The 18,485-nt window shown below is 46.7% G+C and overlaps 1 protein-coding gene across 1 annotated transcript; it reads left to right on the top strand.

Annotated features, from left to right (window-relative positions):
• The first annotated feature begins 467 nt into the window (after positions 1-467).
• Positions 468-16,092, top strand: LOC140848226 (alpha-1,4-N-acetylglucosaminyltransferase-like). The gene is made up of 2 exons (XM_073230438.1): positions 468-1,249; positions 13,366-16,092. The coding sequence occupies exons 1-2, from the start codon at positions 839-841 to the stop codon at positions 13,975-13,977; spliced, it is 1,023 nt and encodes a 340-aa protein (XP_073086539.1). The 5' UTR covers positions 468-838; the 3' UTR covers positions 13,978-16,092.
• The last annotated feature ends 2,393 nt before the right edge of the window (positions 16,093-18,485 follow it).

Below are 18,485 nucleotides of genomic sequence, written 5' to 3'. Positions count from 1 at the left end.
ATCTCTGCTCTTCTGCAGTTAGGAAGAGTTAGAGCTAATATTTATGGAGAGGGAGGCATGGCTGGGAATGGCTCAGGGCTGGGGCTTTGTTGGCAGGTAGACCCAGGTTAGGGTCATGGCTCTGCTAATTGGGATCTTGGAAAGTTACTCAAGTCTAACCTTCAGTTTGCTTCCTTAGGTTAATTTTCTTCTTAATTCTATTAGTTTTTCAGTAAATTCTCTTGGATTTTCTAGGTAGGCAATCCTATTTTCTACAACTAATGATACTTTTCCTCTTCCTTTTTAGTATATATTAGACATTCTCTGCTCTTGTTTTACTGCAGTGGTTAGATGTAGCACAATGATATTGGATGGGAACAGTGAGAATGGATCACATTCCTGGTCCTTAATGGGGATGTTTTGAAAGCTTCCTGTTAAGTATGATGATTGCTCTGTGTTCTCGTAGACATTGTTTGTGAGCTTAAGAAACTTTCCATGTGCTTTTTAAATATCATGAATGAATGTGACATGTTCTTCTCATCTTTTGAGCAAAGTGATCAAATAGCTTTTATTCTTTAATCTGTTAAGGTATTGCATTTCATTCATAGTTTATCTATTAATGAATTATTTTCCTCTTTCAAATCATCCTTAAATTCCTTACATGAGCCTTAGTTAATGTATTTTTCTTTTTAATATTGCTGGACTTGACTTGATCAGATTTTATTTAGGATTTAAAAAATCTTAGTTAAGAAGTATTCAGGTTCCATTTTCTTGTGTGCCATCTTTTATCAGGTTTTGCGGATCTAATTTTTCATTAATTGTGTTGATTTAAGGAGCAGGCCGGGAGGGAGAAGTAGACATGCTGAAGGAGCTCCAGCTCTCCCTGTCGGTCATCCTGCTGCTTGCTTGTGTCTTCTTCTACCAGCTCACCCTGAAGTCCACCTGCCTCTTCTCCTGCCTGCCTCCCTACAAGTCCCAGCAGGGGCTGGAAGCCCTCCTGAGCCATGGGCGCAGCATCGTGTTCCTGGAGAACTCAGAGAGAATGGAGCCATCGCCCCTGGTCTCCTGTGCTGTGGAGTCTGCTGCCAAGATTTATCCAGAGCAGCCTGTGGTGTTGTTTATGAAGGGTCTCAACAATTCCGCACAGCTGCCCACCAACTCCACCTACCGAGCCCTTTCCCTTCTCGTAGCAATAGACAATGTTTTCCTCTTCCCTCTGGATATGGAAAGGCTGTTTGAAGACACACCATTGCTTTCATGGTACTCTCAAGTAAGTGTTCAGAGAATCTTAGAATGTCAGTTTTGGGAGGGACCACAGAATATGGGGGCCATCTACTCACTTCATAGATGAGTAAACTGAGGGTAAGGACTCACTGTCAAAGACAGGACTAGAGCCCAGATCCTTTGACCCTTGCCTGGCCTTTTCCTCTGGCATCAGCATCAACTCATGATTCAAATAAAAAGAAGACTTAAGCAAGGCTGATCTTTCCCCTGGGGTCATTTGCTTCCAGCCTTACCTCTTAGGATCTAGGTTACTTTGAGACTATTCTTAACTAATGAGTTTCTGTATCTTCTCTAGGTATACAGACTACTTATTTTTTACTGACAGTTTTAAATCCATCTATGTGAAACTTTAGCACCAGAAGGAGAAACTAGGTAATATTTAACTGTAAAATGATATAAATAGAAAATTCATGAGAGATCAGGTGGCATGCTATGTGAGATTGGATTATTATTAAGATATGATCAAGAAAGCCCTGGAGCTCTTGGGAATTTTGTAATCTCCATCTCAGTAACATAGCATAAAAAAGAAATAGTATTTCAATTAAACAGCTCCCTCATGAGAACCCACAACCAGGTAATGCTTACGGAAATGATAGTACAACCACTCAATGATTCCATTCTGCAGGTTTTAGCTATGGCATCATATATAGGCTACAACTCAATGAGGATTAAATATTCCTACATTATAATGTCATTATAATTATTTTAGCTCTTCAAAACTCCCTATATCTATGTGGAAGAAAAGACCTGAAGAAAATACACAACACACAGTAAAAGTAGATGTTTAAGTATGATTATGTTATGAGTGAATTTAGTGATGAGAATGTTAATTTATAAATAAAATTATTTAAAAAAAATTAATTTAAAAATTGTCATCAAAGTAGTATAATTTGTTTACCATACAATGTCCAATCTAAGTTCCAACCACAGGCTTAACTAAATGTCAGCAACCTTTTTCTCTGTAAAGGGCCAGATGTTAAATACTGAGGATTTGCAGACCCAGAGGCAACACTGAGTCCCTTGTGTTAGTTGTACTGTGTCAGTTGCCTATGGCTGCTGCAGTGGATAACCGCAAAGCTGGTGACCTGAAACAAGATAAATTCATTCTCTTACAGTCACGGAGACCAGAAACTCCACCGGTGTTAATGGGCAAGGCAGGTGCTGGTGGGCCTTGTTCCTGGGGGGCTCCAGGGAGAATCCCCTCCTAGAAGCCAGTCCCTGCAGTCTCTGCCTCCATCCACCATCCCCCTTTCCTCTGTGTGTGTGTGTGTAAACTCTCCCTCCCCCTCTCTGGAACTGACACTTTGATCGCATTTAGGGCCCACCAGGAAAATCCAGGATAATCTCTCCATCTTAAGATCCTTAATGTAATGATTTCTGCAAAGACTCCTTTCCCATATGAGGTCACGGTTCCAGGTTCCAGGACTTAGGGCCTGATGTGCTTGAGTGGCCATTATTCCACCAACAAGGATAGTTACATATACAAAAGGAAAACTTGTGTTCCGTCCTGACTCATTCACCTGGGGTTGGGCGGGCTGTCCTGGGTGGAGAACACACTTGTGCTTGGTTGCTGTCAGCTGGAGACATTTTCCGGACAGGCCCGAGTATTTGTGAGAGGGGCAGTGGTCAGTGTGACTCTTGGCCCCATGTGACTTCTAGATCCCAGTGTGCCCATCTCTTCTCCTGAAAAGCCTGAAAGTCTCAGACTGGGACCTGTCAGGCGGAGGTGGAGTGACTCACCGGACTGAGATTTTATCTGCAGTTGTCAGCTCAGAGGTCCTAACCAACAGGTGACAGGCAGCGCAGCTGGGCAGTGTCCCGGCAGGCTGTGGGCCGGGAGATAGGCACTGGCAGAGGAGAGGGACCTAGTGGGGCGACACACTGGCTAGGTTCCTGTGTCTTTTCAGTGCTAGCCTGCTAGCGGGTGCTCCAGGACTGTACCAGGGCAGGCGGCCTGCTAGCTCCAGGCCTACTGTCCCCACGCCAGCGCTAGAGTAACATTACCTAAAGTACCTTACTCAAATTGTTTTGGATGACACTATGTGCTACAGCTTTTTCTCACAGAGTAATCCCTGTGGATGAGGAGATGAAAGGCTCGATGTTGTTCTGAACTGTGGAAACTTTAATTTGAGTCAACCCAGCATTTTCTAAAAGCATGGACCCTCTTTCAGTTCTGACATAGATCTTTTCTTGGAGCTCTTGTTCCTTGGAGCACAGTCTGAGCTGCATACCTCACTGTTCCTGTGTTCGGTTTCAGGACTAAGGTGGGCCTGGGATGCAGAGCCCCAGATGAGCCGGTAGGGCACCCTACCAGGCCATGCGCCTACGATGGTCACGTAAGATACCCCTGGGATGCCTGGCTGAGGCGCGCTCTGCCTTTGTTAGACACCTCAGGATTGCCGGGGGCCAGCTTGCAGAGGTGACTCAATGTGCCATCACCTGCTAGTGGCCACTGGGTATGCTGTGTGGACTGGCAAGTGCAGGCCTTGAAGATGCCCAGGGATGAGTAGTGGGGGCGGAAAGGGATGAGCAGCCAGAGGCCTAAGCCCCTTTCCGGTGCGTCAGGGGTTTCTTGAGTTTTAGGTTGTTGTCTGTGCAGTGCCCACATCAGAGCAGGCTTCTTCCTTCTCTGGTTCCGTGTGGCTTCTGATGTCTAGTGTTTCTGGGTCTGTTCACTCACAATCATCAATTTACCAAATAATCAACTTTACTTATTTTTACCAAACCCTTGATTCTTTTGAATGGATGGATCTCTGGAGCCAGGCTGCCTGGGTTCAAACCCAGCCTCTGCCTCTTAGCTTGGACAGATTACTGAACTTTTCTGTCCTTTCAGTTTTGTACTTAAAAAATGGGAATAGTTACAATACTGCTCTTTGAGGTTTTGTGTAGATTAGAAAGAGCTTGGGACACAGTTTTGATAAATTTAGCTCTTATTATTTATGAGGTTTTCAGTAGTTGCATACATCAATGGGACACTGACAACTCATGTGATGATTTCTGCATGGTATTACTTGGCCTGCTCTCCTTGGGCTTTGAGGTGGAATTTTAAAGAACATTTGTTTTGTTAAAAGCCAAGTGTTGTCCTTTAATCTTCTAATCAGCATATATCAATTACAAAAATCTAATTTGTTTTCTGTACTCAAAAGTTTAGCATTTCATGTGGGAACATTGTCATTTATGTTGATTTATTTTTATATGTTTTCAAAGTCGTTTCCTGCTTTGCTCCCATTTTAGCATTTGCAGTCATCCCTGACCCCTCTCTCCCCACTCCACATCCAATCCAGCAAAACCCAGACTGGCATTATCTTTACCATGTGCCCAGGGTCTGACTGTTTCTCCCACTGCCTCCATTATCATCCTCCTGCACTCTCATCTCTTGCCTGCATTATTTCAACAGCCTCTTAACTTGTCTCTGTGCTTCTGCCCCTGCCCCCCCAAACTCCTCCCCTGTTTTCCACACAGCAGCCAGTGTGACCCTTTTAAGACTGACTCAGATCACATGTCTCCTTTCTTCCAACCTTTCCAAAGAATTTCAGTCTCTACCCCAGCCTATGTGACCTGCTGCCATCCCGATCCCAGTGTTTTCTGATCTCATCTCCTTCCTATTCTGCCTGGGCCACAAAGCCTCCTTCCTATTTATGCATACAGAGCTCCTCCCTTTGCACTTGTAGCAAAGCCCTCATAGAGCTAACTTCCTTTGCACTTGCTGTCCCTTTGCCTGGCACCTTCTTTTCCAAAATGTCCGCATGGTTCACCCATCCACTTCATTCAAGTTTCTCCTGGAACCCAAAATAAAGCAGTGTTCCCCCACTGCCCCCTTCAGAACCTCCTCATCTAGCTTTTTTTCCTTCATAGTCCTTCTGAACATCCAACCTATTGTGTATTTACAATTGATCCTTGAATAACACCAGTTTTGAACAGCACAGACCCACTCACATGCAGAATTTTTTCAGTAAATATATTGGAGAATTTTTTGGAGAGTTGTAACAATTTGAAAAAAAAAGCATTTTCTTTTCTGTAGGTTACTTTATTGTAATCAAACAGTATATGATAGATATGACATACACTGTATGTGCTAATCAATTTGTTTATCTTTTCAGTAAGGCTTCTGGTCAACAGCAGGCTATTAGTAGTTAAGTTAAGGTTTGGGGAGTCAAATATTATACATGGATTTTCTAGTGTGTGGGGGCTGGCACCACTAACCCCTGTGTTGTTCAAGAGTAAACTGTATTTGTTTACTGTCTATCTCTTCCCAGGAGGGACTTCTGTCTTTCATTGATAAGTGCTTAACAGCTGTGACAAAGCTTGGCACATTGCATGTAAGCCTTCACCTAATATTATTAGTGTAATTAATTAGTGAATGAAGGCATGCATGCAAGTATGCATTTTAAGATTCTTTTACCAATTCCCAAAGAGCACACGTAGTGAACTATTGCATTTTCCTAGGTTTTTTTTTTTGGTCAGTTTCTGGCACTTTTAGGACTTGGAGAGAATTCTTTCTTCACAGTCATATTTGTGGCTAATGTACACCCTGCTTTAAATGACTCACCCAGTTCATGTTGAAACCCCTTCTGGGTTTCTTCTTTACCTTTCCACTGCTTTTAATTTTTCTTTTTTAACAGTTTCATGAAATCTTTAAAGCTGCTAAAATCTTCCCATTGATACTGATTGCAGTGACCTTTTTACTTAAAGGCAACTCTTTTGTGAAAGGAAAGGAGCGACACATAGCAGCAATTCACCAGAGAGTTACGCTTTATTAGGGAAAGGTGCTGGGTTATATAGGAAGGGGCATGAATTGATTGAGGTGTCACTTCTACGGGGCTGTTGGCTGTTGGCTAGGTGCTGGGATTGGGAAGGGGGCGAGAGGTGATTGGGCTTCAGGTGGCGCCGGCGGGAACTGAGGACCCCGAAGAGAAGCTGGAAGTTTGCCATCTTACTGGTGGGGACCCTTCATTCCCCCCTTTCTCCTCTATGGGTTTGTGGATGTTGCTTTCTCTCTGGCTGCTTCCTGCTGAACAGGGGCGGAGAAGGGAGTGAGGGCTTGAGGATTGGGAGGAAAGGGTTGATAGGACTCCCCTCAGTAAGGACGAGTAGATGTGGACTTCTTCAGGTTTGGAAATCAATGAAGGTTCCCTGTAACCATAGGTTGAGGACCTGTTGATTCCAATGGTGCCAAGAGGATATGGGTGTCAGGAGCCAGGCGTCTGCGGCCATTGTTTCCAGGAACAGTTTCCAGTGGAGAGAGGGGTCCATCTCAGCGTGTAGTGTGGAGGTCACGTGAGGGTGAGAGTTCTTCTGTGGCCAGAAGCTGGTAGTTCCTAAGTAAAAGCTGGTTGAAAGCTTGATTAGAGACTTTTCCGACTTGGGATTTGATGAACTTTATTATACAGGGTAAGAAGAGACAGGCGAGAAGAATGATTATTATGGGGCCTGCAATGGGCCAGAGCTAGGTGAGGAGGGGGTTTGTTAGTATTGAGGAGAATGGGTTGGAATTGGAAGCAGAGTGGAGGCTGGAGGCAAGGTCGGTGAGTTTGGTAATGTTAGTTTCTACAATGCCGGAATAGCAGCACTCTTCCCAGAGGAAGACACAGGTGCCGCCCTTCTTGGCTGTAAGCAGATCTAGGGCCCCCCGGTTTTGAAGGGTGACTTTAGTTAGCGAAGTGACCTGTCTTTGGAGAGAGGCTAGAGAATCGGCAGTGGATGTCAGGGCTCCCTCAAGGTTGGCGTTGAGATCTCTAACTGCCCATAGAGAGTGACCCAAGGCTTCTCCCGAAAACCCTGCCCCAATGGCTGAGGTGATCAAAGAGATACCGACCATGATGGGAAGGAAAGCAGCTCTTTTTGTGTAAGAGGGCAAGGGAGGTTGGAGCTCAAGAAATTCTGCCATGCTGTAAAGTGTAAGCTGTGGAATTAGGGTGACGAGAATGCAGGGTGTATTGGAGCTGAGAGGCAGTGAGTTGAAAAGACTGCCATTACACCAAAAGAAGTGTCTCGGTTGCATAAAAGTCTTAGAGCCGGAGGTAGGGGTGTAGATAGAGAGGCAGTGAAGTGCGCTGGAGGGGGGTGGAGTTGGGCCTACACAGTGGTGGATGGTGAGATTATCTGCGTATTCTGGTTCCCATAGGGGTATGTCTGCCAGGGGGCAGAGGGGTTGTCCTTCTGCATGGAAGGAGTAGTTGGAAATATTAAGGGGCATGGCGGCCAGCAGTGGGCGCTGTAGTGATGCACACAAGAAACAATTGGCGGTGTTGAGGGTGTGGTTGACAAAGATGGTGGTGTCCTAAATGAGCTGTAATGAAGAGTAAGAGAAATGGGAAGAGGTGCAGGGATAAGAAGATGAAGAGGCACCGTCAAGAGTTTGGATAATGACTTTTTCGGAATGTCTGTTATCTGATGCAACTTGAGAGATCTGGGAATGAGAGGGAACATAATTTTGAGAGATATGAAGGGTACCGTGGGGGGTCAAGGAACCCCCTGTAGTAAACTGAGGCTGTGACTCTGGCAGCCTATCGAGAGTCCCAGGGATCTGGGATTGATAAGGAGAATGAGCCGTTGGGATATTTCATGAAACGGTTGGAGGAGTAATACTGTGGGTACTGGAAGTTACTCATGTAGTGAATGGCGCAAGACCAGTAGGGACATCTCCTGTAGGTGTCTGGCCATCGCCTGCAATAGGCTTGTTTTTGGTCATAGAGGAAGCAGAGGTAGGGAGAATAAGGGTAGCTGCTAGTGAACACTTCAGTGGAGGGAGGAAAGTGGAGGTATAAAGGCTCAGAGCAGCTTTTCAGAGGGCAGTCTGGTGTGGCAATGAGGGCAGTAACTTTTGTTTGATGCTGTGTGTAAGTCTGTCTGACTTTGAATCGCCATACAAAGGATGCTGGGGTGGTGGGTAAGACAATAAGAATGAGGAAAAAAGCAAGAGAGCAGTAAAGGAGGAAAAAGTCATGATTCGGGTATGGATTGCAAAGGGGGTGAACGGGATTTTGGAGGAAAGAGGACAGTAAGGTCAGGAGTCTGGAGGGAGGGAGAGTCTGTAAACTTTTGTAGGTTAAGAGGTCCTTTAGGTGATGTGGGGACAGAATGGTAAGGGGCACCCTGAATGTTGGTTTATGAGCTGCCTTCTGCAAGAGCTGTCTAGCAGCTAATGCTCGTAGGCAGGGGGCCCATCCCTGAACTGTGGGGTCTAATTGCTTGGAGAGATAAGCTACTGGGGCAAAGGATGGGCCATAATATTGGCTTAGGACTCCTAGAGCTTGACTGGACCTCTCATGAATGTATAATGAGAAGGGCTTCGACAAATCAGGAAGATGGAGAGCTGGGGCTTCTACAAGGGCTTGACAGAGCTTAATGAAGGAGTGTCAGGGTGAGAAGGATAATGGTTCTTTAGGGGAGCTCTTGCTGAGGTCGTATAGGGGTCTTGCCAACAGGGAGAAGTTAGGGATCTACGCTCTAAAATATTTAGCCAGGCCTAGAAAGGAAAGGATTTCTGTCTTGGTTTTGGGAACGGGCAGGTCAGAGAGGAGCCATTTTCTGTCTAAGGTAATGGACTTTCTTTGTTGAGATAGAAGGAATCTGAGGTAAGTGCCAGGAGGGGAAGAGATTTGAGCTTTGACAGGGGATACTCGGTAACCTCTGGAAGCTAGAAGGTTAAGTAGGGAGGCAGTGTCAAGTAGAGACTGTTCCCACGAGGGACTGCAGAGTAGAAGATTGTCCATGTATTGTAATAAGGTGGACTTGGAGTGATCATGATGAAACTGTTTGAGGTCCTGAGCTAGGACCTGTCTAAAAATATGGGGACTATCTCCAAAGCTTTGTGGCAAAACTGTCCAAGTGAGTTGTTTAGAATGTCTTGTGTATGTGTCCGTCCAGGTGAAGATGAAAAAATCATGGGAGCTGGGGTCTAGAGGGATAGAAAAATGGGTCTTTGAGATCTAGGACTGAGAAGTGGGATGCTGAGGCAGGGATCTGCGATAAAAGGCTGTATGGATTTGGAACTAAGGGATGGATAGGGACAACGGCCATGTTGATGAGGTGAAGGTCTTGGACAAGGCGGAAAGATACGTTGGTTTTTTTAACAGCTAATATGGGGGTATTAAATGGGGAGTGAGTGGGTCTGAGGTAATTTTTGTTTAAGAGATCTTGAATGATGGGTTGGAGGCCTATGAGGGCTGAAGTGGTTAGGGGGTATTGGGCCTGACAGATATACTGAGAGGGGTCACGTAATTTGACAGAGGCAGGGGGACATAGGGCCACGGAGGGGCTTGTAATGTCCCAAACTTTGGGATTTACAGGGTGTATGAGGGCGGAACCGGAGCTTTCATTGGGTAGACGGGGGTTGTCGGCTATGAGGGCCATCAGAAAGGGAGTACTGGGGGCTGTGGGAGTGGATATAGTTATGGAAACGTGGAGGAGGGAAAGGAAGTCTCATCCTAGTAAAGGGATGGGACACTGGGACATAACTAGGAAGGAGTGGGAGAAAGGTATGGGACTGTCTAGGATTGTGCATAAAAGAGGGGGGGCATTTAATGGGAAAATCTGTTTACCTCCTACCCCAACTATAGGAGTAATGGCTGGCATGGTAGGGCCCTGGTATTCTCACAAGACTGAGAAGGTGGCTCCTGTATCTAGGAGGAAGGAGATGGGGCGACTGTCTACTGTTAAAGTAACCCTGGGCTCCTGTTTGGTGATGGAAATGGTCGGGCGAGAAGCCCCCGGGCCCCGTCAATCTTCTTCTGCCAGCCTCACTACGGCGGGCGTAGGATGGGGGTTGTTCGTCTAGCCTCCCCTTTGGGTGGTTGGGCAATTAGACCCCCAGTGGCCCTTTCTGTGGCATCTGGGGCATGGGGTGGTAGGAGATCAGGGGGAGGGGCATGCCCTTGACCAATGTCCCTCTCTTCCGCACTTGAAACAAGCTCCTGGGGGGGGGCTTGTTTGTAGAGGGGCGCCCAGGTTGTGGTTTTATCAGCTGGGCCAACATCTGGAAATTGGCCTGATCAGCCTTTTGTTTACGGCATTCTTCCTCCTCCTTTAAAGTTATGGAAGACTTTAAAGGCTACTGTTAGGATCTCAGTCTGTGGGGTAGCGGGGCCCTGTTCTAACTTTTTGAGTTTAGCTTTAATATCGGGGTAGCTTTGAGCTAGGAAGTATGTCATAAGGACCTGTCTTCCTTTAGGTGTTTCTGGGTCTAGGCTGGTATACTGTATAGGGCTTGAGTGAGTCTGTCTAAGAACTCGGAGGGGGTTTCATCTCTCTTTTGAATTATGTCTTGGAGCTTTTGAAAATTGACTACTTTACGAGCTGCCTTTTTCAGACCTGCTATTAAGCAGGAGGCAAAAATATTTCGAGAGCAGAGACTCATGGCGGTGTTATAATCTCAGTGTGGGTCTTGTTCAGGGACAGCAGTGGGGCCAGGGGGATAGGTGGGGTCAGTCTTGTGGGTTTCGGTAGCGTGCGTTTGGGCGAAGTCCCAAACTCATCTACGCTCTTCAGGGAGGAGAGTATTGGCCAGGAGCATGAAAATGTCATGATGTGTGAGGCTGTAAGACTGGAGGGTCCATTGAAACTCCCTGATGTATGTCGTGGGATCAGTGGAAAAGGAACTTAGGTGTTTCTCTAGTTGGGCTAAATCTCCTAAGGAGAAAGGGATGTGAACGCACACGATGCCTTCGGATCTTGCTACTTCCCAGAGGGGGGTGATAATTTTGGGAGGCCCTCGGGACCGAATCTGAGGGGGACTGAAGGGTTCCGGCTCAGTCTGTGGGGGAGTGACGTGGTCTAGCCATGCCTAGTCGAGCAGGTCCTGAAGTGCAGAAGGGGGGGCAAAGAAAATAAAGAAAGATAGAATTGGACCCACGTGTCGCCAGCTAGCAGCCCAGCTGCTTGCCTCTGCTGCTTTAGTTGGGCTTGAACTCATAACTCTGAGGTTAAGAGTCCCATGCTCTACTAATTGAGCTACAGCAGGGCTCCAGTTAATTGCTTATGGAATGCATAAACAGAATGTTCTTTGTTCTCCATTCCTGCCACATTGGCAAGTGGGGGAAGGGCATATTTAGAAGCAGGGGCGGTGTTTCTACACATCTTCAAGGTCTCCCTATTTTCAGAGTGAGGAGTCTTGGCTCATCTTCGAGGACAAGATATGTTTTTGTGCACAGATAACTTCCAAGGACTGCACCGGTTGTTCTCTAGCTTGTGCTTTCCCATGCTGCGTTCAGACATGGGGGAAGGTGCTTTCCCATTCTCTCTACAAACATGTGAGAAGACAAAGGCAGTCCCTAACAGGGGAGAAACAGGTGATGAGGGCAAAGATGGAGGAGGCCCTTGGGACCTAGTTAAAGGGGGGGCTGAAAGGCTCAGGCTTAATCTGTGGGGGACGAAGGCGGAGGAGGTGAGATGGGGGAGGAGATGGTGGGGGAGGAAGCGAGAAGGGCTGTTGTAGGAGAAGAAGGGGAAGGGAGTGAACGGGAGGCTTCTGCGGGGGCGGCGGCTTGCAGGCTAGGAGAACTTGGGAGGGGGCGGGGAGAGGAGGAGGCGGAAAGCTTCAATATAGAGAATCTCCTTCCATTTTTTCAGGCGCTGGCAGTAGTTAAAAAGATCGCGAGTGATGTTAGGATCAAGAGTTCCCCCTGCGGGCAATTGGTTGTTATTGTCTAGGGGGTATGTCGGCCAATCTTGGGAGCAATATTTACGGAGAAGTTTTGGTTTTATATCAGGCGTCAGGGAGAGGGTATGCTTAAGCAGGCATTCAAGAGGTGAACCTTCAGGGAGGGATGAGGAGGCTCCCATGGCTAAAGGACAGAGAAGGAGACAAATAGAGGAAGACGAACGGAGATCCTCGGACTGGAAGCAGACCACAAGGAGACAAAGGGCGTCCCCGATGATCCTTGGTGGTCTGCGGAAACTCGTACACGAGTCGGAATTTCTTAGGAAGTGTGGGTCGTCACCCAGACTTCCCTAAGGAGGCAGAGTGCCGGAGTCACGAGGTACCTAGCGCTAGGCGTTTTCGGCGGACGGAGCAGAAGGAGGAGGGGGGGAAAAGGGAGCGTTCTCATCTACAAAGGAGTCACCTCGTTTATGGCTGTTGGAGGGGTGTACCTGAGAGTCGGCCACAGCCGTGAAGGCCTGAGGCGGGGATTTATGGCTGTTTGGGGAGGGGCCTGAGGGTCCGCCGCAGCCGTGAAGGCCTGAGGCGGGGAGAGTTCCTCCTCATCCCTGAGCGTCAGGGCCTTGCCGGACGATCACGGTCAATGGCACTGCGATAGCTGGGGGAAGAGTGGCCCACCCCGGGGAAATTTTGCTTAAAAACTTTCAGCACTGATGGAAGGGATGGTGAATGAGTTTATGACTGTTGGAGGAGGGGCCTGGGCGTCCGCTGCAGCCGTAAAGGCTTGAGGCGGGGATTTATGGCTGTTGGAGGAGGGGCCTGAGGGTCCACCACAGCCATGAAGGCCTGAGGCAGGGAGCGTTCCCTCCTCATCCCCGAGCGTCAGGGCCTTGCCGGACGATCACGGTCAATGGCACTGCGATAGCTCGGGGAAGAGCGGCCCACTCCGGGGGGAAAACTTACCTAAAGGCCGGAGAGGAGTGGTGAGTGTGATGAGCCAGTGCCGGAAAAAGAGGATGAGGGCAAGCTGCTGCTGGTGTCGGGGGGAAGACGGGGCCCAGTTGGGGTGTCCCGTCTCCCGGGTTTCGGCACCAATGAAAGGAAAGGAGCGACACATAGCAGCAATTCACCGGAGAGTTACGCTTTATTAGGGAAAGGTGCTGGGTTATATAGGAAGGGGCATGAATTGATTGAGGTGTCACTTCTACGGGGCTAATGGCTGTTGGCTAGGTGCTGGGATTGGGAGGCAGGCAAGAGGTGATTGGGCTTCAGGTGGCGCTGGCGGGAACTGAGGACCCTGAAGAGAAGCCGGAAGTTTGCCATCTTACTGGTGGGGACCCTTCATTTTGGGTGGAGATAAGTTTGGTAAATTTGCAAAACTAGGCTTTGGGTAAATAGATTTTTGAGAAGCTAGCTTGCTTCCTCCTGCTGGGCTACCTGGGCCTGGCCCCCTACTGTGACACCCCTCCCTCTTCCCTGCTAATTTTCACCTGCTCCTGCAGATCAATGCCAGTGCCGAGAGACACTGGCTCCATGTCAGCTCAGATGCGTGCCGTCTCGCCATCATCTGGAAATATGGCGGCATCTACATGGACACCGATGTCATTTCCATCAGGCCCATTCCTGAGGAGAACTTGGCTGCACAGTCTTCTCATTACTCTAGCAACAGGGTGTTTGGATTCCTGCCCCACCACCCTTTTCTGTGGGAGTGCATGGAAAACTTTGTTGAACACTACAATTTGGACGTTTGGGGCAACCAGGGTCCCAATTTGATGACAAGGATATTGAGACTGTGGTGCAAACTCAGAGACTTCCAGGAGGTGAGCGACGTCAGGTGTCAGAACTTGTCCTTCCTACATCCCCACAGATTTTGTCCCATCTCCTATCCACAGTGGAGGTGCTACTATGAAGTCTGGGGCCCAGAACCAAGCTTCAACTACTCCTATGCCCTGCACCTGTGGAACTACATGAATCATAACAAGAAGGTCGTGGTCAGAGGGGGCAACACAATGGTGGAAAATCTCTACCATAAGCACTGTCCCAGGACTTACAGATACCTGATTCAATGCCCAGAGGGGCTGGTGTCTGGGATGCCAGGGCCAGGTAACAAATAGAGCCAACCCTGGGGTGTTGCTGACGTGGTGTGGAACTGGACTTTTGTGGAGTGCCACACTTTCACTTCATCTCCACTTCCCTAGGGGTGTGGAGCTTGCCCACCTATCAGTTAGGATTAGCTTTGTCTCTCTATAATAGAAAAATCCCAAAGACCATTGGTATATAAAATATAGACATTTATTTCTCTCTCATATACATGAAGTCTGAAGGCAGACAATTCAGGGTGGGTATGGTGACTGCAGTCATGAGGGACCTAGGATTCTTGCATCTCTCTAAGTGTCATCCTTAGTACCAGTATCCCACCCATGGTCCGTGTGTCTTTTTGATCAGCCCATTGTGTCTGCATTTCAAGCAAAAGGATGAAGGAAAGAGAAAGTGTTCCTCTTTTATTTTATGAAGCCTTCCAGCAAGTACCATATAACACTTCCCCTTACATCTTACTGGCCAGGCTGTAGCTGCAAGAGAGGCTAGGAAATTTAAGGAGGAAAAGAGAATGGGACAGGCAGCTAATAGTTTGGCTCATATTAAATTTATTTCTGTAAGATCAGTTCCAGGGTCTTTTAGAGAATGGACTGGGAAAGAAAGATAATTGATTTCTAACCTGATTTTGATATACATTAATGCATTTAGTCAATAAATATTAATTGAGCCCCTTCTGTGTGTTGAGCACTGACTCAAGTGCTGAAGAGACAGCTGGATCAAGCAGACAAGGTCCTGTCTTAATCATTTCAGCTGCAATAACAAAGCGCCACAGACTGGGTGGCTTATCAATAACAGAAATTTCTATCTCACAGTTCCAGAGGCTGGAAGTCCAATGTCAACATGATTGGGTTCTAGTGAGGATCCTCTTCCAGGTGGCAGATGGCACGCTTCTTGTTGAATTCTTATATGGCAGAAGGGCAAGGGAGCTCTCTGGCATCCCATTTACAAAGGAATTAACCCCATTCATGAGGGCTCCACCCTCATGACCTAATTACCTCCCCAAGGCCCTGCTGACTAGTTTCATCACATTGGGGGTTAGGATTTCCATATATGAATTTTGGGGGGACTTAAATATTCAGTCCATCGTAGGTCCCTAGATCTTACGTCCTAGTGACTGCCCATATCCCCCTGGCACAGTCCCCTCCCCTCTCCAGAGTGTCTGCTGTTCCTCACTCTACCTGCACTGGCTCATAAAAGCCAATTACAAGTTCAAAATTTAAAGCTGCTACCCCTTTTATGGTCACATAAGAATTCACCTCCTCTTTCCAGAGGGTATGATAATTAATATTTTTACCACAGATATTCATCAGACAAGATTTTCCAGAACTTTCCTTTTGGTAGTTTGCTTTATAGGAAAAATAAATATAGTTTCTTCAACTATGAATTTATGATCCTTTTTCAAAGAACATGCATCCATCCTCTTTCATTCTGATATTTCTCCCTTTGAGAATCACTGCTTTGACAATTTTATTTTAAAATACTCAGAAGTCATGTGTTCTTCCCCACCTTTATTTATTCCCAGCTACTTGCTCTGGATTCTTAGATATCTGACACCATTACCCCCAAAGTAAGACTTTGAAACCTGCTGGTATTCCCCAGGGCTGTGTTCTGAGTTGTGTCTCCAGAGTCCCTGCTAGTTTTCGGCTTTCCTGATTGTCTCCACAGGTGAGGGTTCTTAGGGTGGGCCCTCTCAGGGAGGAGAAGGGTCACGCACATTGGTTCCATTTCCCACATCTGGAGAATGCATGACAAATGGTTCTCCAATTAACATTGCCAACCACTATGGTTTTGAAGGCTTTGGTTAGAAATGTTTTCATTGTTTCAAAAACTGTATGAATTGTCTCATCATGGGACCAAACAGGTCAGCATGAATGTCACATTTTTTAATGCTGGGCTGTGATTATATGAATTCACTGTGGTGATATTAGTAATTTGATGTTGTGGGGAAGTTGGGGTTCCTATGGCCAGGAACCTCACTGAACTTAGATAACCTGATGATGTAACTGGCCTGTTGCTAGGATACCGCTTCCACACCTTTAGGCAATAAGCTATTATTGCACTAAATGGGCGGAGGCAGAGATGCTAGTGCTTGACCTACTGCTGGACAACAAGCCGGGTAATAAATAAACCCTTTCACCCCAAAGAATGTTTTGCTATCAATTTCTTTGGTCACATTGAATCTATAGCAAACTTGCCTGGGGCTGAAACTAATTGGCAAGACGGCTGTTTATAGAGAGTTTTACCTGGCAGAAAAATATTTGTGGTTAATAAAAGGTGGCACATAAATTAACAATGTGCTACTTAGGTGCAGTTTGTTGAGTAGAAAAGAATATTTCAAAACATGATGATAGTGGAGGGGATTAGGCCAAACCAAGTAATAAGAGTAAACAGTGGTAAGTGGGATTCCTAGGACCCCAGATGACTCTGGATTCCTTCTGGCCTGGTAGTGGTCTATGCCACACGGTTATGTCATGATACGTTTTCAAAAGCATTCATGCCGGTATTTTCCCCTATAGGATTTTTTTTTCAAATCTCACACTCATCCTTAGAATTTCAAACAATGAGATTGTATGGGGCAAATGATGAAGTGCCTCTTGTACCCCTGTCAAATTCGGTTCTGTCTCTCACTTTTTCTCTGTATACATAACCATGCTATTGGTAGGAAGTCTTGGCCACAAGCCTTCCAAGTATCCCCCCCTGCCATTTTGTCTGCCTTCTCTCTTCCCCCAGGACCGCTGCAATGCAGCTGCTAAAGGGTTAAGATTGGCCCCAGAGGGCTGTCCAGTTTCCCACATAGGCTAGTGCCTGAGCCAACTTGTGGTTAAATATTTTGAATATCAGCCCTGAATTTCTCATATGTGTAGTCTTTTAAAAACATAAATGGATCAAAGAATACATATTATTATATCGGGTGTTTTTTACTCTAACAGTATGCATGTCCTTGATGCCTTTTTCATTAGCATACCAAAATATACTTCAGTCTTCATAATGACTGCAGTATTTTAGTGGAGAATCCATCATCATGCGTTTAATCAATATCCAACAAGTGCCCATTTAAATTGATTTTAATTTTAATTGTACATGTAATGCTCTAGCAAACGTCCTGATTACCACATATTTGAGGACTTAAATTTTGGTATGTGCTGCCACATTGTTTTCAAACAGGCTAGTTGAAATTGTCCACTTTCCCATCCTTTGCTGGTGTCAAAAATCTAGTTCATTGTGGCCAATATGATAGTTTTAAGAAAGCATCAAATTGTCCTGTTAATTTTGTTGAGGCTGACTGTTCCACATGTAGTATTTATTTTCTTTTGCTGTGAATTGCCTAATAGCCTTGTCCACTTTCCTTTTGGGTTGCTTTTCCTTTTCTTGTTGATAACATAACCATTTATATGAAGGATACAAACCTTTTATTATCTTGCTGCAGTTTTTCCAGTCTGCCCCGGCCCACCATTCTGGGTTTGTTTCTGGATCCAGAGAGTGGGTCCTGATCAGGCTGACCTCATGTTTTTATTTTGCAAGAGAGGACAGCTTTTTCCTGAGATAGTAGTTTTTTTTCTGTAAGTGCACAGACTTCCTTCAAGCGCTTTTTTCAGGGGATGGGCTAGATTGTCGGCTCTGCTTAGGGAAGAGGTTCCCCCTCAGGTCCAGCCAAATCTTGACAAGTGGGCATGCAGGCCTTTTGTTGCCAGAACCTCAGATTTTTCAAGAGAAACCAGCAAACCAGATTTTTATGAAAAATCCCCCTCTGACTATATGTCTGCATATATACACCAACACTGTGAAAACCCAACCATACATCTCTGATCTAAAATCAACTCAGGGACCATTAATGGCCAGCATCCCAGCATCAGGAGACCTATGTGGTAACACTTCAGATGCCCTTCCGGAAAGCGGGATAGGGAGTGGGCTTCCGAGGTGTGATGCCAACATCAGACAGCAGAGGGCACTCCTATTGTGGCCTGCCTAGAGTCTAAAGTCCACCTTCCATTAGCAGCAGCGTGGGTCCCGCTGTTGCCTGACACATCCCTAAGCGTAGGAAGGAGACCAGCTGTGACGGTGTCCCTGCTGCGTCAGGGAGCAGGCCTCTAGCACTGGCCTGAGGAATGGGTGAGGCCAGAGGGCAAGATGGAAACTGTGTATCCTGAGAACCCACCCTCCTGTCCTCCCATCCTGTAGTTAGGGCCCAGATCCTTAGGGTGACAGGACCGTCCCCTGGACTAGACATCTAGGGCCAGTCTCCTTTGGCCTGTTCCTATGTCATGGACTGCACACTTGTCCCTAATGGTGCTGCCAAATCTGTGTGTGCTGTCGCAGAGGGTGGGTGACAACTTCCCAGGGCTAAATGATCTAGTCCTCTATAAGCTCTCGGTGTTCTTGGGACCTAGAACCGAGCCTGGCATACAGCAGGCACTCACTAACCCTTGAATTTGAATGTTGAACTTCCCAGTTAAAGGAAGGGTGTGAAGGTTCCAGTCACGGGAGGCCTTGGTTGGCTGAAGACGGAGTCTTTAGTGTTTGGCAT

Source organism: Manis javanica, chromosome 3 (genome assembly GCF_040802235.1).
Source record: "Manis javanica isolate MJ-LG chromosome 3, MJ_LKY, whole genome shotgun sequence".
Classification (NCBI taxonomy): domain Eukaryota; kingdom Metazoa; phylum Chordata; class Mammalia; order Pholidota; family Manidae; genus Manis; species Manis javanica.
This window is presented reverse-complemented; position numbering and strand designations above follow the sequence as displayed.